The sequence below is a fragment of the Cyanistes caeruleus genome, chromosome Z (assembly GCF_971803275.1).
Source record: "Cyanistes caeruleus chromosome Z, bCyaCae1.hap1.1, whole genome shotgun sequence".
Classification (NCBI taxonomy): Eukaryota; Metazoa; Chordata; class Aves; order Passeriformes; family Paridae; genus Cyanistes; species Cyanistes caeruleus.
This window is the reverse complement of record NC_141732.1, coordinates 2,017,291-2,032,819: the sequence shown is the minus strand read 5'-3', so window position 1 is coordinate 2,032,819 and position 15,529 is coordinate 2,017,291. Positions and strand designations below refer to the sequence as shown.

The 15,529-nt window shown below is 39.4% G+C and overlaps 1 protein-coding gene across 1 annotated transcript in view; it reads left to right on the top strand.

Moving 5' to 3' along the window:
• EDIL3 (EGF like and discoidin domains 3) overlaps positions 1 to 15,529 on the top strand; it is a 231,965-nt gene that overhangs the window by 156,700 nt on the left and 59,736 nt on the right. The window contains exon 6 of the mRNA XM_086868065.1: positions 4,191 to 4,372. Coding sequence (XP_086724191.1) covers positions 4,191 to 4,372 — 182 coding nt within the window. The remainder of the gene's footprint in view (positions 1 to 4,190; positions 4,373 to 15,529) is intronic.

Here is a 15,529-nt window from a genome sequence, read left to right as displayed (position 1 = left end):
TTCTTATTATCTCTTGCTGTAGTAACTCTTCATCTTAAATTAGTTTGTCTTTTTGCTGTAAAGGACAGGAATCAGCTACTTGTTTCCCTGTTTTAATGTTCTTCTGAGGAGGTATCAAGTAAGCTAACTGTCATTTACTTTGTTTTTCTCCAAAATTGTTCAGCTGGAGGGATTTGCTGTTGCCAGAGAGAAGGGTGGAAGCACAGAACTCATCTCCTTCCTGGGGATCTGTTTGATTCCCATACCCTTGGTCTACAACGGAAATCTGAACTAAAAACCAATTGGTTTGTGGCACAAAATGGTGCATAATGTTTCTAGATCTAATTAAGGATGTAAAAGAAGCCTTCAAGGCAGGTTTTTAGCTCTGCTGACTTCACATGGTGGGGACTCAGGAGAATTGACAAATTCACTTTTCCTCTGCTACTCTGCTTTCTGGATCCATTCACATTGTTTTTTGGTACACCCTGGTATTGTTATTTTCATGGATAGTGAGATTTTATGGGCATAGGTTTGTTTTTGGTGAGGAAAAGGAGAAGTATTCAATGGGTTTTATTTAGTGCATACCCATAATTGTCACCAATATTACTTGCCTTATTATCTTGCTTTTTAATGACCCTGAAATAACACCTCCAGATGACAAAATCTGCCTTGAAAATCTGTTTCATGTCAGGCAGCTTAATTGCTGTTTAATTTTTTCTTTACTTCTTTGCATCAAGCGTATTGTTATACCCCAATGTGTCTGCCTTAACAAATAAAAACACCTTTTTTTAAATTCAATGGCTAGCATTGACCAGCATGAATTGTACACAATCACTGTTGTGATATTATTATTATTGTTATTTCCCAAGCTGTCATGATTTCTGTTAAAAGAACCATGGATTTAATAGAAGCAGAGGTATAGCAGTAAAATAAAATACATCTTGCACTTGTTCTGCAAAATATGCATCTCAGTTTTTAAAAAGAAACAAACTGAAAAAGCTCTTGCTGCCTGTTTTCATTGTTAGTAGTCAGTAGTATATCACAGCTGCTAAACACCTAAAGAAGTAATTGATAACTTGAAGAAAAGTGGGTTTTGTGTCTGAAACATAATATTTTATGCAGGAGGTGGTCTGTGACCAGTCTTTTAGTGATAAACCACATTTAGTGGAACCAGAGATGGGTCATTCCGCTGGGAGTTTTCAGGAAAAACAAATTTCATGTGAATTCAGAGAGTTATAGCCCCATTAGAGTTTTTAGAAGAAGAAAGAGCGACTTGCTAATCTAGTGGAGTTTTTTGGAAGAAATTAATGAGCATATGGCTAAGGAAGGTCCATTTGCTGTGGTATTTCACTATCCAAAAATATGTTCAGTAATTGTTTTTAACTGATAAAGGAAAGTGAATTGAAAGGTTTTCTTGTAGAAAATGATGTCTGATTAAAATAAATACCTAAAGGGCGAGTACAAGGGCAGATTTAACAGTGGAAGGACCTCCCTGGCAGTATCCTAATGAAACTTCTGCTGAAATCTTGGTTGCTCAATAAATAAAAAATAAATAAATAAATAAATAAATAAATAGGAGACTGTTCTGATAATTTAAGAAATATAAAATTGTTTAGAAACTATTATCCAGCCTCATGCTTTCCACACATCTCATGTCATTATGTCTGAACCGAATACCAAAGTAGAAAGTATCTTTAATGTGGTAATTTTAACTTTTAGGAGTGGTAAATTTTTTGTTTAGCTCAGATTGAAAAACTGACAAATGTGACAAAACCATGACTGGAGCTGCAAAGAAAATAAGGAGCTTGTACAATAAAGTACCTGTTCCCTGAAGGTAGCGATTTTCTCTGGATTTCAGGAATAATCCTCCTAAAGCTAAGGAAGATAAACACTGCTGAGCGTGTATGGTCATAGCTGAAAAAACAGAGTTAAGTGCTGTGCTTGGTAATTAAACCTAGAAAGGAAATTACCTTCAAGTTATAAAGGAAAATTCAACTTTGTCTTGTCAGGATTTCACACATATTTCAAATAGCATTTAATGCATCTCAGACACGAGATGCACTAACAGACATGGCAAATATTAACGTGGCTCCAGCATGCCTCCTATTTAAGGTCCCCTTGGAAAACCTTCTGTTTTACCATTAAAATGGAAGGTTTTACCATTCTATGACTGCAGTTCTTAAAGATGGTTAATTTATTTCATGCATGTGTTCTGTAGGTATGGGTGTGTTGGTGAGTTACCCATGAACACAGACACATATGGGTGAACCTTCTTTTCCATTATGGAACAGCACAGATATTTTTATTTTTTTTTTTTAATAATTAGCTATAAGAAACTTTTAAAAACATGCACTTCTCTTAGGAGAGAGGAGTCATTTCCCTCTGTCTTGCAAGCAGACGCAGCAGTTTACACACCAAAAGATTTCATTCTGCTTCGATGAAAATACTTCAGAAACGGCTAAGGTTTGAATAGGCCTTTCAATCCTCAAGTAATGCTTGATGAAAACACAATGAGGAATGACACTTTCCCAGCATACATGGGTTTTCTGAGTGTGTTCTACATTGTGCCTGCCCATCCTGGTGACAAAGAGTTTGTTTTCTTCTGGCGCTGCCTCGCGCCTGGCACAGCAACAGGAGAGAGCCACGTTTCGTCGTGTTTTGTGCAGTTATTAGTCAAGAGCTGAGGACAAAGCTTTTATTTTTGGCTGATGAAGAGAAGTAGCATGAGGAGTTTAAGCTCTAGCTGAGCTTAGCAGGCTGGTAAGAACCTGTGGGAAATCATTCTGTGGTGCAAGTTGGTCGTTAATTGGAGCGGGGCCAGGATTCCATTTGCGCATCTCCTGGAAGTTTTGGGCAGGTTTTGGAGGAGCAACTCTCCCTGAAGCCCACCTGCATGGGAGCTTTGCTTTGCCTTTTCAGACCATGAGCATGTGTTTGTCCATCACCACAATCAACATGAAACTTCAGTTCAGTTTACCTTTGTCTCCATCATCAGTGACACCCCACGCCTGGAGACTGTGTTACCCTGTGCCGTCTCCTGGCTGAGAGGAGCAAATTGCACTGGTCACTTCTTCTTCTCTGTACCTTTAAATTAATGAGGAATTAAATTATTTGTGACTTTCTGCCCGCTTGGCGCAAGGATTTCATAACAGTACGATTTCAGAGTTCATTTTTGGGTACTGCTTGAGGTGAGACACTGCCAGGTTTCTGGGAAAACCTGAAATGTAAGTAAACATCTGTCCTGTGGTATTCAAAATTGCCAAAGTGCAGCTGACCTGCAAAGCACAAGATCTTTTGGGCAACAGAGTAACACTGGCTGCCAGAGCAATTCCTGTGATTACCTTCTCTCCAGATTCTGCATCAGAAATGAGGAAAGGAAAATCTCCGATACTCCATCGGGTGTTGAATAGTAGATAAACCGCCAATTGTTTGTATATAATGAATTTTCATCATTTTCTCAGTTCGGATTGCTCACAATAGCTGAATGCTTTTGTTCCTGTGCCCAAATGGAGTGGTTTCAAAAAACAATGTATGCAGAAATATCTTGATTTTAAAAAAAAAACCTATTAGTTCTACAAGTATTTCTGGTGAATAAATTAATGATGAATACCATATATAAAATTATGAACACTGGAGCATTTCAGTTAAATACATACTTTGAGGCTTGCTGATTAAATGGATAAAGCTTTAAACATTTTTAATGCAACTGAATGATAACTTATGTCTATTGTCACATTTCTAGAGATAACTGCAATAACCATTTTTAGCAGATTGGTTAAATGCTGAACTTTGAGGCAAGAGCAACAATATGGAACTTTGCAGTAATTACAGAATTTTAAATTTACTCTTAACAATCATTTCAATATTTGAATCTGAGAATTTTTTCTTTCCTCATGTCCATACAACCCAAACTCACAAATCTTTAGCTAAAACAAGCTAAAAGAAATTGAAAGTTTAATCCATTTCATTAATTTTATTATGGGAAGAATTATTTGCAAGCAAAGCTTCTGGTTTGGGTTTGTTTTTTTTTTAATTTCTACAAAAAGGTGATATAGTCAAGCACTTGAAATTTCTTCTAAGCTGCATTTGGCATGACATTTCGGATCTATTTGTATGCTATTGTAATTACTGCGACTTGGGACTCAGAAGAGTGGATCGTTTCAGTTTAATCATTTTTTTATTATTTTTTTTTTTTCTGTTCCCATTTTCAGGGTGCTCTGGCCCACTAGGCATAGAAGGAGGGATCGTGTCAAACCAACAAATCACGGCATCATCCACTCACCGAGCTCTTTTTGGACTCCAGAAGTGGTACCCATACTATGCACGGCTTAATAAGAAGGGTCTTGTGAATGCCTGGACTGCAGCAGAAAATGACAGATGGCCATGGATTCAGGTAACAGATGGAGCTGAAGAGAAAAAAAAAATATCCCTGATTCAATTGCCAGTGTCACTTAAGAAACTGATGGAGACAAGTGGTTAACGAACAGCTAGATTCTTATTCACTGTCAGAGACATAGCCGAGGCTAAAAGGGACTATTTAGTTGCAAAACAGTGATAATCTTGACTTTACAAATGCACAGGCCTTTTTCTTTTTTTAATCTAAAAACCCATGTGCATATGTTCCATTGTGGCTCCAAACCGTGGAAGCAGATTTTCTACAGGCTCCTTTCAAAGAAACTGTTTTCCACATATGTTGCATTTGGTGGTCAGGTCCTTAGAAGCATATCACAGCATTATCTCTTGCTGGAGATATCATGACACATGCTAAAGGTGCTTGAAGTGTGGTTTTGGCAGTGCCAGAGCGTGCTGGAAGAGCTGGTCCTCTTTGCTGAGCTGCTCTGGGCACACAGGTTAAGTACTACTGGAAGTAACATGAACTGTTTTAATTAAGGTGGAAGCAGCTGTTAGTTCAGACACATCCATGGGGCTGAAAGCACACGTTTTCTCATCCCACTCGAGGATGTTATTGCTAGAGTGATTCAAACAGCAATGGCCTCACTGCGAAGTGGATTTCAAAAGCCCAAATACCAACTTCAGTAAAAGCAGTGAGAATGAAGTCCTGCAGCAGTGTTTTAATGAAGGTAATTACCTAGTTGTTGCTGAGGCTCCTTGCTTGGATGGTGTTTCCATGATATATGAGTTGGGCAAAGCTTTGGCACTTTTAGCTTTGGTTAATAAAGGTTAGTGAGTTAGATACACATGGGAAAACTTCCTGCACTGATCAGCAGTGTGAGGAGGATGCTTCTCTTCCAGGGAACCCACTGCAGGATTTAGTAAAACATTTTGTGTTTGGGTATTTTATCTTCCAGCATTAAGTTGAACTGTCCATAATGCCCTCAGCTATGTCAGACACACTCTGAGTCTACCTTGGAGTACATGGCATTAACATTTTCTCATAATCAATGTTTTTTTTTTTCCCTGAGTAACATTTTTTATCCTTCTGAGAGGCTCCTAAATATCTGGGGGTGGGGAAGTATACAGAATTACCTGCTCATTTCTCTTGTGTGGAGAGCAGACACAAAGCACAGTTTGATGAAGTTTTCTGAAACTGGTGCAGTGGGAGTGCTGCATTTTGTCAGCTCTGAAAAACGAAAACTGGTGCTACTGTTTGTTATTTATTGCAGAGTGAAAACACAAAGGCCCTTCAACGTGTCGTAAGTCAGTTTTCCTCCATAAAGATCAGAGGGGTTAGGAAAGTCTGTAAAATTTATACATTGAAAAGAACTGGAAAGGATCACACAGGGGGACCTGAGCAGAATTACTTCCATGGGAGTAGAAAGCTAATGTAACTTTAATGGATAATGGAAATGTCAGCTTTTGGTCTGTGTTAGAGCGTGGGCTTCACTAAATGAGCTGGAGAAAGATTTCAAAATCATTTAGCACTGGCCCCCTAGACATGTCTTTCTGAGGAGGTGAACTGGATGGGGATATCTAATGGTCTGATGCTTCCACATTTGTGCTTGGCTCAGCTGCCAGGCTCCCTTGGACTTTGCTCCCTGGGAAACCTTCCCTCTGCTCTTTCCTGCAAGGAACATCGGGCCAGTGGGGAAAATGTGACTAAAATCTCAGCCCATGGCATCAGGTCTGAAGAATTTGTTCTTTCTTTTGGAGTTTTGGAGGTTATTCCAGTTCCTTACAGGTTATTCTGTAATTTTGACAACCATGGGGTGTTAGGACTTTTGAGAAGCTTACATCACACAATTAATGTGTTTTAAGCATTCCCTTCTTTTCCTTCTCATTTTTCTTGAAAAATAGAAAAACTTTAATCTATCATTTTCACAAAACCTGACAAATGCTTTTTTTTAATCCTCTTTTTTTCAGTTCAGGGCAAATTTTAAAATATTCTTTGTAATTTCAGAGCAGAGGTCTTGGGAGGATTTCTTTAAAAACATCTGGAACCAGAAAAATCTGAAACTTTTTAGGGAGATGATAGTTGCAAAGAAAAAGTGCTTTTCAGTGCTCTGCAGAAACTCTTTTTAGATCTGGGAAGGTGGAAACATCCACAGACTCACACCTTATGCACAGCAGTTCTTTACATCAGAGCACTGCCTTGTCCTTCAAGCATGAAATAAGCTTTAAAAGACAAACACTGACTGACCCTCGTGTGGGTGAGCAGTTTCTGATGGGAGGAGAAGCAGAAATCCCATGTCATATTTTTGCACTGCTTCTGTAATGCCCAGGGAGATGCTCCACAAATGTTTGTGGAGGGGTACAAAAAAAACCCAAAAAAAAACCCCAAAAAATCCAGATTCCGGCAAAATTTCTGGCTGCCTTTGGTTTAACAGGAGAAAAGATGTCAAACCCTCTACTTGGGTTTTTATTCTGTTGTGTCACCACCTCCTTCCCAGACCCTACTGGGAGCAGCCTGCACATGGAGCCTTTTCTGAGTGACGAAGCACCTGGTCCCCAGGAAGGCACTGGAAAAACAGCGTGAGTGTTTGGCAGAGATTAAGTGGAAAGCTACAAAGCCAGAAAATCCATCTTTAGGACATGCAAATTATCATTTAGCGCAGTGAACCTGAAGCAATCGCCCGCTCCCCTCTTGTTGCTTCTAATGCTAGATAAATTCTAAAGCAAGCCGTGTATAATAGGCAAAGTCCCTCAAAGTGTGATTATATACAGGCCTGTAGCTATTTTTGCCTTGTTCCATTATTATCAATTTTCTTTGTCATTTAATTTCTTTACTTACATGCAGCCTGGCAAATAAAAGGTTTGAGTGTTCTGCTTATAACTCACTTGTAATGAGTGCAGAAGTTGTTTTTTTGGTTTTTTTTTATCTAATCTTTCAGGTGTCTTATACACATGAACTAATTAGTATGCAATTTCATTTTCCTGCATTCTCCCAATGATCTGAAAATTGAAATTGCCATTTTAAATTTACACTCTCAGCATGTAATTAGTAATGGCACTACAATGCTTGTAATTGGCTGGTGATTTAAAGGGTCACTGACCATGTTTTTGGAAGCAAATTAAAGCCTGAGTAAGTCATATCTGGCTTTTAAAGTTCTCCTGACCTCTGTTTCTCCTCACAGGTTGGCTGTGATAAAATAACACCTGTGTACTGCTTACCACTTTATTGGTGATATTAACTTTTATAGTTTCCATATACAATGGCAAAAAAAAAATAGTATGCATCTATTTTTCATTAATTGGTCCTGAAGTATAACCAAAATGCTCACATTGACTGTTCCAGTAATGAGTCTTTCTTGTCAACTCTTTTTTTTTTAATTTTTTTTTTAACAGCAGTTTCTCTTTTCCCTTCTGTCCTTTTGCATTTATGGTTTTAAAATACAATGGTTTGTTTTATTCTGATTTCGCTTCACCTCTGCTCATTCCTTGCATCTGTATTTTTCTATTCCTGTATTAGTTATTCTTTTCAAGGCAGTATGAATCAGAATAGATATGGCCATGGGCAGGATTATTGTTTCTGTTATCCCTCTACCCTATCCAAAATCATAATGGCAGCTAATCTCTAATACAAACTGCCAGCAGGAGTTTGTGAAAGTTACTCCTCTCTAGTGAATTCTAACCTAGGAATCCATGTCTGTGCCCTTACACTTCTTCTCCTCTCCCAGTTCCATCACTCCCAGGTTGGTCTCCCAGTTTTAACCATCCTATTTCTTAATTTTATTTCTATTTTATTCCTATTTCTATCTATTTCTATTTCTATTTCTATTTCTATTTCTATTTCTATTTCTATTTCTATTTCTATTTCTATTTCTATTTCTATTTCTATTTCTATTTCTATTTCTATTTCTTCATCCTATTAACCATCGTATTTTTTAATTAATTTTTCCCCCTATCCACAACTTTTAACAGTTTTCTGGTCTTTTGGACATGGAAATCATTTTTACAAAGTGTTAACCCACAGCCACAGAGAGCAGGTTCGAGCACAGCTTACACCTGGAGAATCTGGAGAAAATGCAGTAATTACTCAGCATCATGCCAGCTGTGTGGGGGATGTGTTTGAACACTTGACCTATTGATGGAGACTGTTGTGTGTAAATGTAAAATATTAAATAGGATGGTAAAACCCCTATTTTGTCATCCCTCACTACAATGGCATAAACTGTTTCTCTGGAGACATTGGCATGGTTAACCCTTTGTTTAAAAAAAAAAAAATCAAGTATTTATTTTATTATTGTGAGTAGTTGGAGAATTGAAGGATTAATCTACAAAACAGGTAGACTGTTCATTTTGGTTGCAAAATCAAAAAGTGGGAAATAAAGTTGATTCAGGCTGATTATTCAGTTTTTTCCCTCCAGTTTTTATTGCTAGATGACCCCAGATATTTAATTTGGGGTTTCTTCTTCAAAGACTTCATACCTTTCCATCTGTATTTCATTTTTTTTTAAAATTTCTCGAGTCAATTTTTGAATGGCAAGTCATAATTTCAAAATGGATAAGCTACAACTTTTACTTAGACTATATGGAAAGAGAACTATAATTCTATCATTTTTCAAATTAATTCCCCAGATGTTTTTTTCTGAAATTATGCACTCAAGTTCAAATGAAACATAATAATGAGAAATACAACAGTTTGATGGAAAATATGCCCAACTTCTAATTGGCAATTTGAATATATTAGTACTCTAGTCCAAAGTAAAATACATTTGGTTTATTGACCATCTCAGTGTGTCTGTTGTAAACGATATTTTTGCTTTTTTAATTTAACTTACTTAATAACTTTGCACAGCTTTAAGAAAATTTCCTCACTCTATTTCTTGAAATGATGTGTAAACACTTTTGCTGCAGAGATTTTTAAGAAAAAATATGACCTGTGATGGAAAGGGACCTAGCCCAGCAGATTCAGGGCAAAATATTTCCCTGACCTCTGAAATCAGAATTAATTTATTTAGTCTTTTTTTTCTTTTTTTTCCTTGAAAAACACAGAGAACGCTTTCTCTTTGTTAAAAAATAAATAAATAAATAAATAATATATATAAAAAAAAAAGTCTACATATATTGCAATTGCTGTTAGGTAGAATTTATATTCTGATTGAAGATTAATTTGTTTTTTACACAAGTGTCTTCACACCAGTTTTGGTTTCAACCCCACCTCTGGTGCTCAGCCTCACCTTTTTGGGACTTTCAGTCCCATGGCATAAGTCTGTGACTATGAATCTCACAAACCTAATCATAACTACTATGACACACACAAAAACTATTTGTATAAAAACTTAAATTCCATCATTCTTATCCTCAAGCAGAAAACCATAAAGTGGGGTTTTTCCTCAAAAACCTCAAAAAAACAGAAAAAAAAAAAAAAAGCAAAGGAAAAAAGTTAACAGCTTCCTCATCAAGAGTTTACAAAGAGCAAGTACACACCAGGTGATAGCTATTTGCTAATGAAATGATAAAACCCAAAATACACAGAGGCCTTGCAGAACATTCACTCAAACATCTGTTGGTGAGAGCTCCAAGCAAACTGCCATCTGTGAAACCATTCATTTTGTCAAAGTTCATTTCCTCATTCATGAGCACTCGTGTACAGGCTTCCAAAAATACCTGTCACTGCGGCTTAAATGTTTTATATCACTTAATGTAGCTCTCATCTCAGTGTCAGATGAACTTTATGAAGTGCAGTCTCAGAGTCATCCTGCAAGGTGATGTGCACCGCGTAGGAAGATTCAACCTGCTGAGTTAAATGCTAATAAGTTGTTCAAGTTCTGCATTTTTTTATTTTTTTATTTTTTTTTGTCAATACTTCAAAATTTGGCTCAATGTCATAGAAGGATTTCCTTGGAGGAGATTGATGAGAGGCAGTAAGTACCTGAAAGCCTTTAGCTGTGGAGAACAGAAACTAATAAGGAAAGTTGAATTAAAGCAATGCCATGCAGGACATTTGATCTGCAGGAATTAGAAGAGGTTTTCTGCTAGCTAAAATCTGCCATAAATTCACTGACTTCAGTGAACTCAATACCAATGTCTGCTCCCTGCAGACCTCCCTCAGCATCTGCACATTTAGCTTACAAGCCAAAGATGTAATTTGTGTACTCAGAGCAGAAAACAAAGGGACTGGGAGCCTATTTCTTAATGTAACCATCCACAGACTCCCTGGTGCCCCACATCTTGGTATCCATTTCATATCACACCTCCTGCTTCCAACCCACACACAAACACGTTCAAACAACTTTGGGCTGAGGTTTTGGGTGCACTAAAGTAGTCAGTTCAGAGTCAGCATCCCCATGGCAACTGGAGCTTGATGCTGTTGTGAACACCATCCATAACATGCTCTGTCAGCCCCCGTGCCAGCTTTCCTTAATTACTCCACCTAATGTGGCTGAAGGACTGAAGCAACAGGACCTTTAAACACTTTATTCCCTGCATCTGCAGCACCATCCACTTCAACTAGTATTCATTTATTTTTTTCCCATTTGCCACTCTGATATTAAGAGCAACCAGATCTTAGAGAGTGTTGACACCGAAAGGAGCAAATGTGTGTCCACGTGGTTTCTTGCATCAGGGAAGAAGCAAGTAAAAGGTGCCCCAGCACCTGTGTGGTGGTCCATAATAGAATGATGTGAGTATCATAGTCACCTGGTGGGGAGGACAGCATCCAAATCTGGGAGATGATGCCATGCTGTTGTGTGATGGTCAAAAGAGACTTTTTGCCTCCTAACCACTCGCTCAGAATCCTCACTCACAGCTACCATCCTGCTAGACTTGAATTCTACAAAAGTGTGGTTTCAAGTTATTTCAATAAAGCTAAGGTTCAGGGAACAAAGTTCAAGAAAAAGTAAGATTACATGCCAGGATATTAAGATTTTGTGTGTGTGTGTTATGTAGGAATATATACGTACAATCCCAGCAAGTGTCAGCTCAGAAGGGACCTGCTCCTGTCTCCCTGCTCCAGCAGGGCCATACCAGACCCCATGGGATTGTGTCCAGGTAATTCTGGAATATCCCCAGGGAGGAAACTCCACAGCCTCCCTGCTCAGGGCTGGGCACTGCCCAGGGCAGAAGTTCTGCTCCTGTGCCAGGGGAAATTCTGAGATAGTCCCATTGCTGTGGTGCCATTGCTGGGCCTGGAGCAGAGCCTGGGCCTGCTCTGTCCCTCCCTGTGCCCAGGGACACTCAGGGACACCCAGGGACACCCAGGGACACCCAGGAACACCCAGGGACACCCAGGGACACCCAGGGCTGAGGGCCCCTCTCAGCTGGGGCTCCTCTCCAGGATGAGCAGCCCCAGCCCCCTCAGAATTTCTGGTCATGGAGATGCTCCAGGCCCTGAATCACCTTTGTCCCTCTCCACTGGACCTGCCCCAGGAGCTCCATGTCCCTCCTGTCCTGAGGAGCTCTGCACTGCAGATGTGTCCTCATGAGGCTGGGCAGAGGGGCAGGATCCCTCCCCTGACTCGTGGGAGTGCTCTTCCCAGTGTCCCCCCAAATCCCATTGATCCCTTCCTCGCCCCCAGGACACTCATTGCCCAGCAGAACCCCCAGGTCCTTCCTCACAAGAAGGTTTTTAAACCTTAAGATTCTATAATTCCGTGACTTCTTGGTCTGGGAACATATGTAGAACCTAGACAAAGCCCCCTGAAGCCAGAATGGGAATTTTTCCCAGTTGTCCTTTCAGGGCTTGAGAGGAGATTCTAATTTTTTTAGCATTTTTACCAGAGTGCATCTGCCAAAGTGCCATAAAAACGGATGGAAAGCGTGTGAAAGAAAGTACCTCTCAATATCTGAAATTATTTCACAACCAGAAATTTCCCTGAGTGTATTTTCATGCTGATTTTAATATTGCACCTTTTTGAATTCCCTTCTTTTCCCCAAGGAACACGGTTTTCATGTAGGATAAAAAGAAAAGTATGTGGTTTTGACCTGAGTCTGACATCACATCTTCTAGATCTAGGAGCTGTTGATCAAAGCTGTTTTACAAGGGGAAATACATGCAGATATTTCCACTGGCATTTTTATTTACCTATTCTTAGGCTGATTCGTCAGGATGTCTTCTAGACATCATGGGGAAGTTCTTTCTGAGATCCATTAACATTCCAAAGGCAGGAAGAGTTTTCACAAGTTCAAAGCATATGAAGAAATTAATAATAGCAATAAATGACCTTGGTGTTTCTTAGGTAACATTCAGTTTCAGATAGTTAATACTCATTTGATCAATACTTTGCAAATAAGATGGTATTTTGCAGGGCTACGAACCTCTGAACAATGTGAGATTGATTATGGGCCCTTTCTTAAGATGACAGTCTAAACATGCCAGTGTTTGAATAATTCATATAATCCCGTTAATGGCATTCATAACAACTACCTTTGGGACTAAAATAATGACTTAATAATAAGAAGGAACAGACTAAGCAAGTTTTTAGTCTGCCTAATTATGTAAACTCTCTGAGGCATAAATTGAAAGTTCTCAACAAAAGCCAAATGAAGTAGGTGCTTTTTGATAATTCTCATAACATATGTTCCTCCACATTAGCATTTCATGGGCCGAACAATCCTTGTATTTATGTTTTCCATACAAGTGGGGTCTAACCCATATTCTGATCTCTTCACAGAGAGGCAAATTAAATTAGTGGTCCAATTTGCATCTCTGATTCTGCATGACTAATTTAAAGAAGGTACATGAATAAGTCTCACTGAGGATGGCAAGGGTGATGAGTTGTTTTTAGAGGGCTGTCTGAGGCTGAGATGCAGGTGAGTGCAGGGAAGTCCTGAGAGGTGTTTTGTTCTTACCCTGAGGTGTGATAGACTGGAAACAGCAGGAGGGTGAGTTTGCAGAGGATTTAACAGCAAAGTTATGAGGATATTTTGCTGGATGGACCTTCATCCACATAAGTGAAACAGAATGGGCCGGGATCAGAAACAAACCTGAGTGTTTAATTGCTCTGTCCTCAAGGTGCAATCCCACAGTCACGCTGGGAATCATTAATATCAGAGAAGCCTGTAACAAACATTTGTTCTCCTAGCCTATTACAAGACAACAATTTACACTATCATGTGAATATTTTACAACAAAACCTGTTTTTTTTCCCTCCACGGGGCAGACCCCCTTCCAGCGAGTCAGCAAGAGCTGCGGTGCTGCCGTGGATAAATCACTGCATTTCCTTGCTGTGTGCTGCTTAAAACACACATCACTGCCACTGTGCTGACTGCATTAATGCCCTGAACTAAATCCGGGGGAGCTCTGCTGACAGTGCTGATTAGGAGAGTATCAAAAAGCCACAGACAGGCAAGACAGATGAGCACCTCGTGTGCAGGTGCCAGCGAGGCTTTGCAGCGGGGAAGTTAATAGTGACTGACCTGGGGTGCCCTTCCTGCTCCTCATCACCTGCCCAGCTCTGCAGCTGCTGTGGCACCAGGGTGAAATAGCGGCTTTTCCTGCTCAGGCTGGAGGAAACAATCCTGGAGACTGAATAGGAAGCACAGGAGGGAGATTTCAGAGCCACTGACTTTGCCAGTGTTGAGGGAATTGTGTCAGGTTGTTCATTTCCCAGGTTTATTAAAAAACATTTCCATTGGCAAACGTCCCTATTTTTCATCAGAGAATGTTTCTCTGGGTGCTTTCTATCTAGCTTTGTCAGAATTATGGCTTTAGAAAAAAAAAAAAAAAAAGAAAGAAGAGACAAAAAAAATTAAATTTCAATCCTTCAAAACCTGATGAGATCAGCAGGGAAGGGTTGCTGTAATAAATCTTTTAATGCCAGTATAACCTTGATCTCTTATTCAACCCCATTTTTATATGAGTAATGGTGAGTAGCAGTAAAGATATATTTACTTTGTGCTAGAAAAGATGAAGAATTATTTATGACAATGCTATTCCATCTCATAACTGAAACAGGTAAACACCTTTGTTCTCCATAAAATGCGTTCCTGTTTATGAACCTAAAACTACCTTTAAGGTCTCAAAGATCCAAGGTTTCATGTAGGCTTTAATTTGAGCATTTCTGGAAAGCTTGCTCTGGAGGAACACTTCAGACAAGGCTGTTCTGCAGGAATTGTTAGTGCAGTTATTGCTAACAGTGAGATAACAAATGAGGGGAATATGGTTATGGATTCTGTCCAGGAGCACCATGTAGGGGCCTTCCTAAAGTCACTCTGTCTTCCCATCCCTCTTCTCCTCTCCTGCCTGGAATAATGTAGATAAGACAGATGCAGATGGGTGTTTTTTTTTATCTTTTTTTCCCAGTTTATAGCTTCTGCAAACTGAATATGCTAACATTTGATCATAAATTGTGAGAGGAAGATGAACACCTTCCTCTGGAGCTGTCCCCGTCCCTGCTCTTCCATTACACTCACACATTACGTTTCTGAATTTAATCTTCCTTTTTCCTATGGTTCTAAGGTTTGTAAACCATGCTGGGAAGTTACCAATGGCCTTTGCTTTGTGGAGCCCTTTGGACTTGTTCACAAAAAACAAGCTCCTACATTAACTCACAGTGGAGCTGCACACACACCATTCAGATTTGCAGGGCTGTTTCTGAGTCACCTCTGAAAATGGTGCACTGTACAATCAACAGGAACTCATAAAAGTGCCTTGTTCATATTACCACTTTCTCCTAGAGAAAAAGTCTTCCTTGTTTATTTCCTTTCCAATATGGATTTTTTTTTCAGGTTACGTAGATTGTGTTTGTCTTCATCAGCGTAGACAACAATTTAGCATCCCCAAACAGATCTGTGTGAGTCACTGGAGCCAAAAGCATTAGTGAAAATTGTTTAATAGATAATCACTCCTACAGGATCAGTGCTGAGAGCAGTGAACACAGCACCCTGTGTTTTTCCCCTCCTGTGGAGAAAGGCCAGGGCTCTGTAACCTGCTGTGATCATCAGAGTGCTCTGTGTAATCATGGAGTTGGGAGGACTTTGGTGGTGGAAACAAATAAGATTAGAAGGAATCTCAGGGACTTCTTAAACTAAAAGAGTTAGTTTTTTTCCCCCAGCTCTCAGGATGGGGAGATACCTGCCTCAAATGATTTTATTTGATTTGTTTTGGCTACAGGGATGAATTCAACTGTGTACCCAACAGAGGACCTGAGGTGGTGCTTCTTGTCACAGTCCCTGAACTCACATAAACTGAGCTGACTCCATGCCTGTG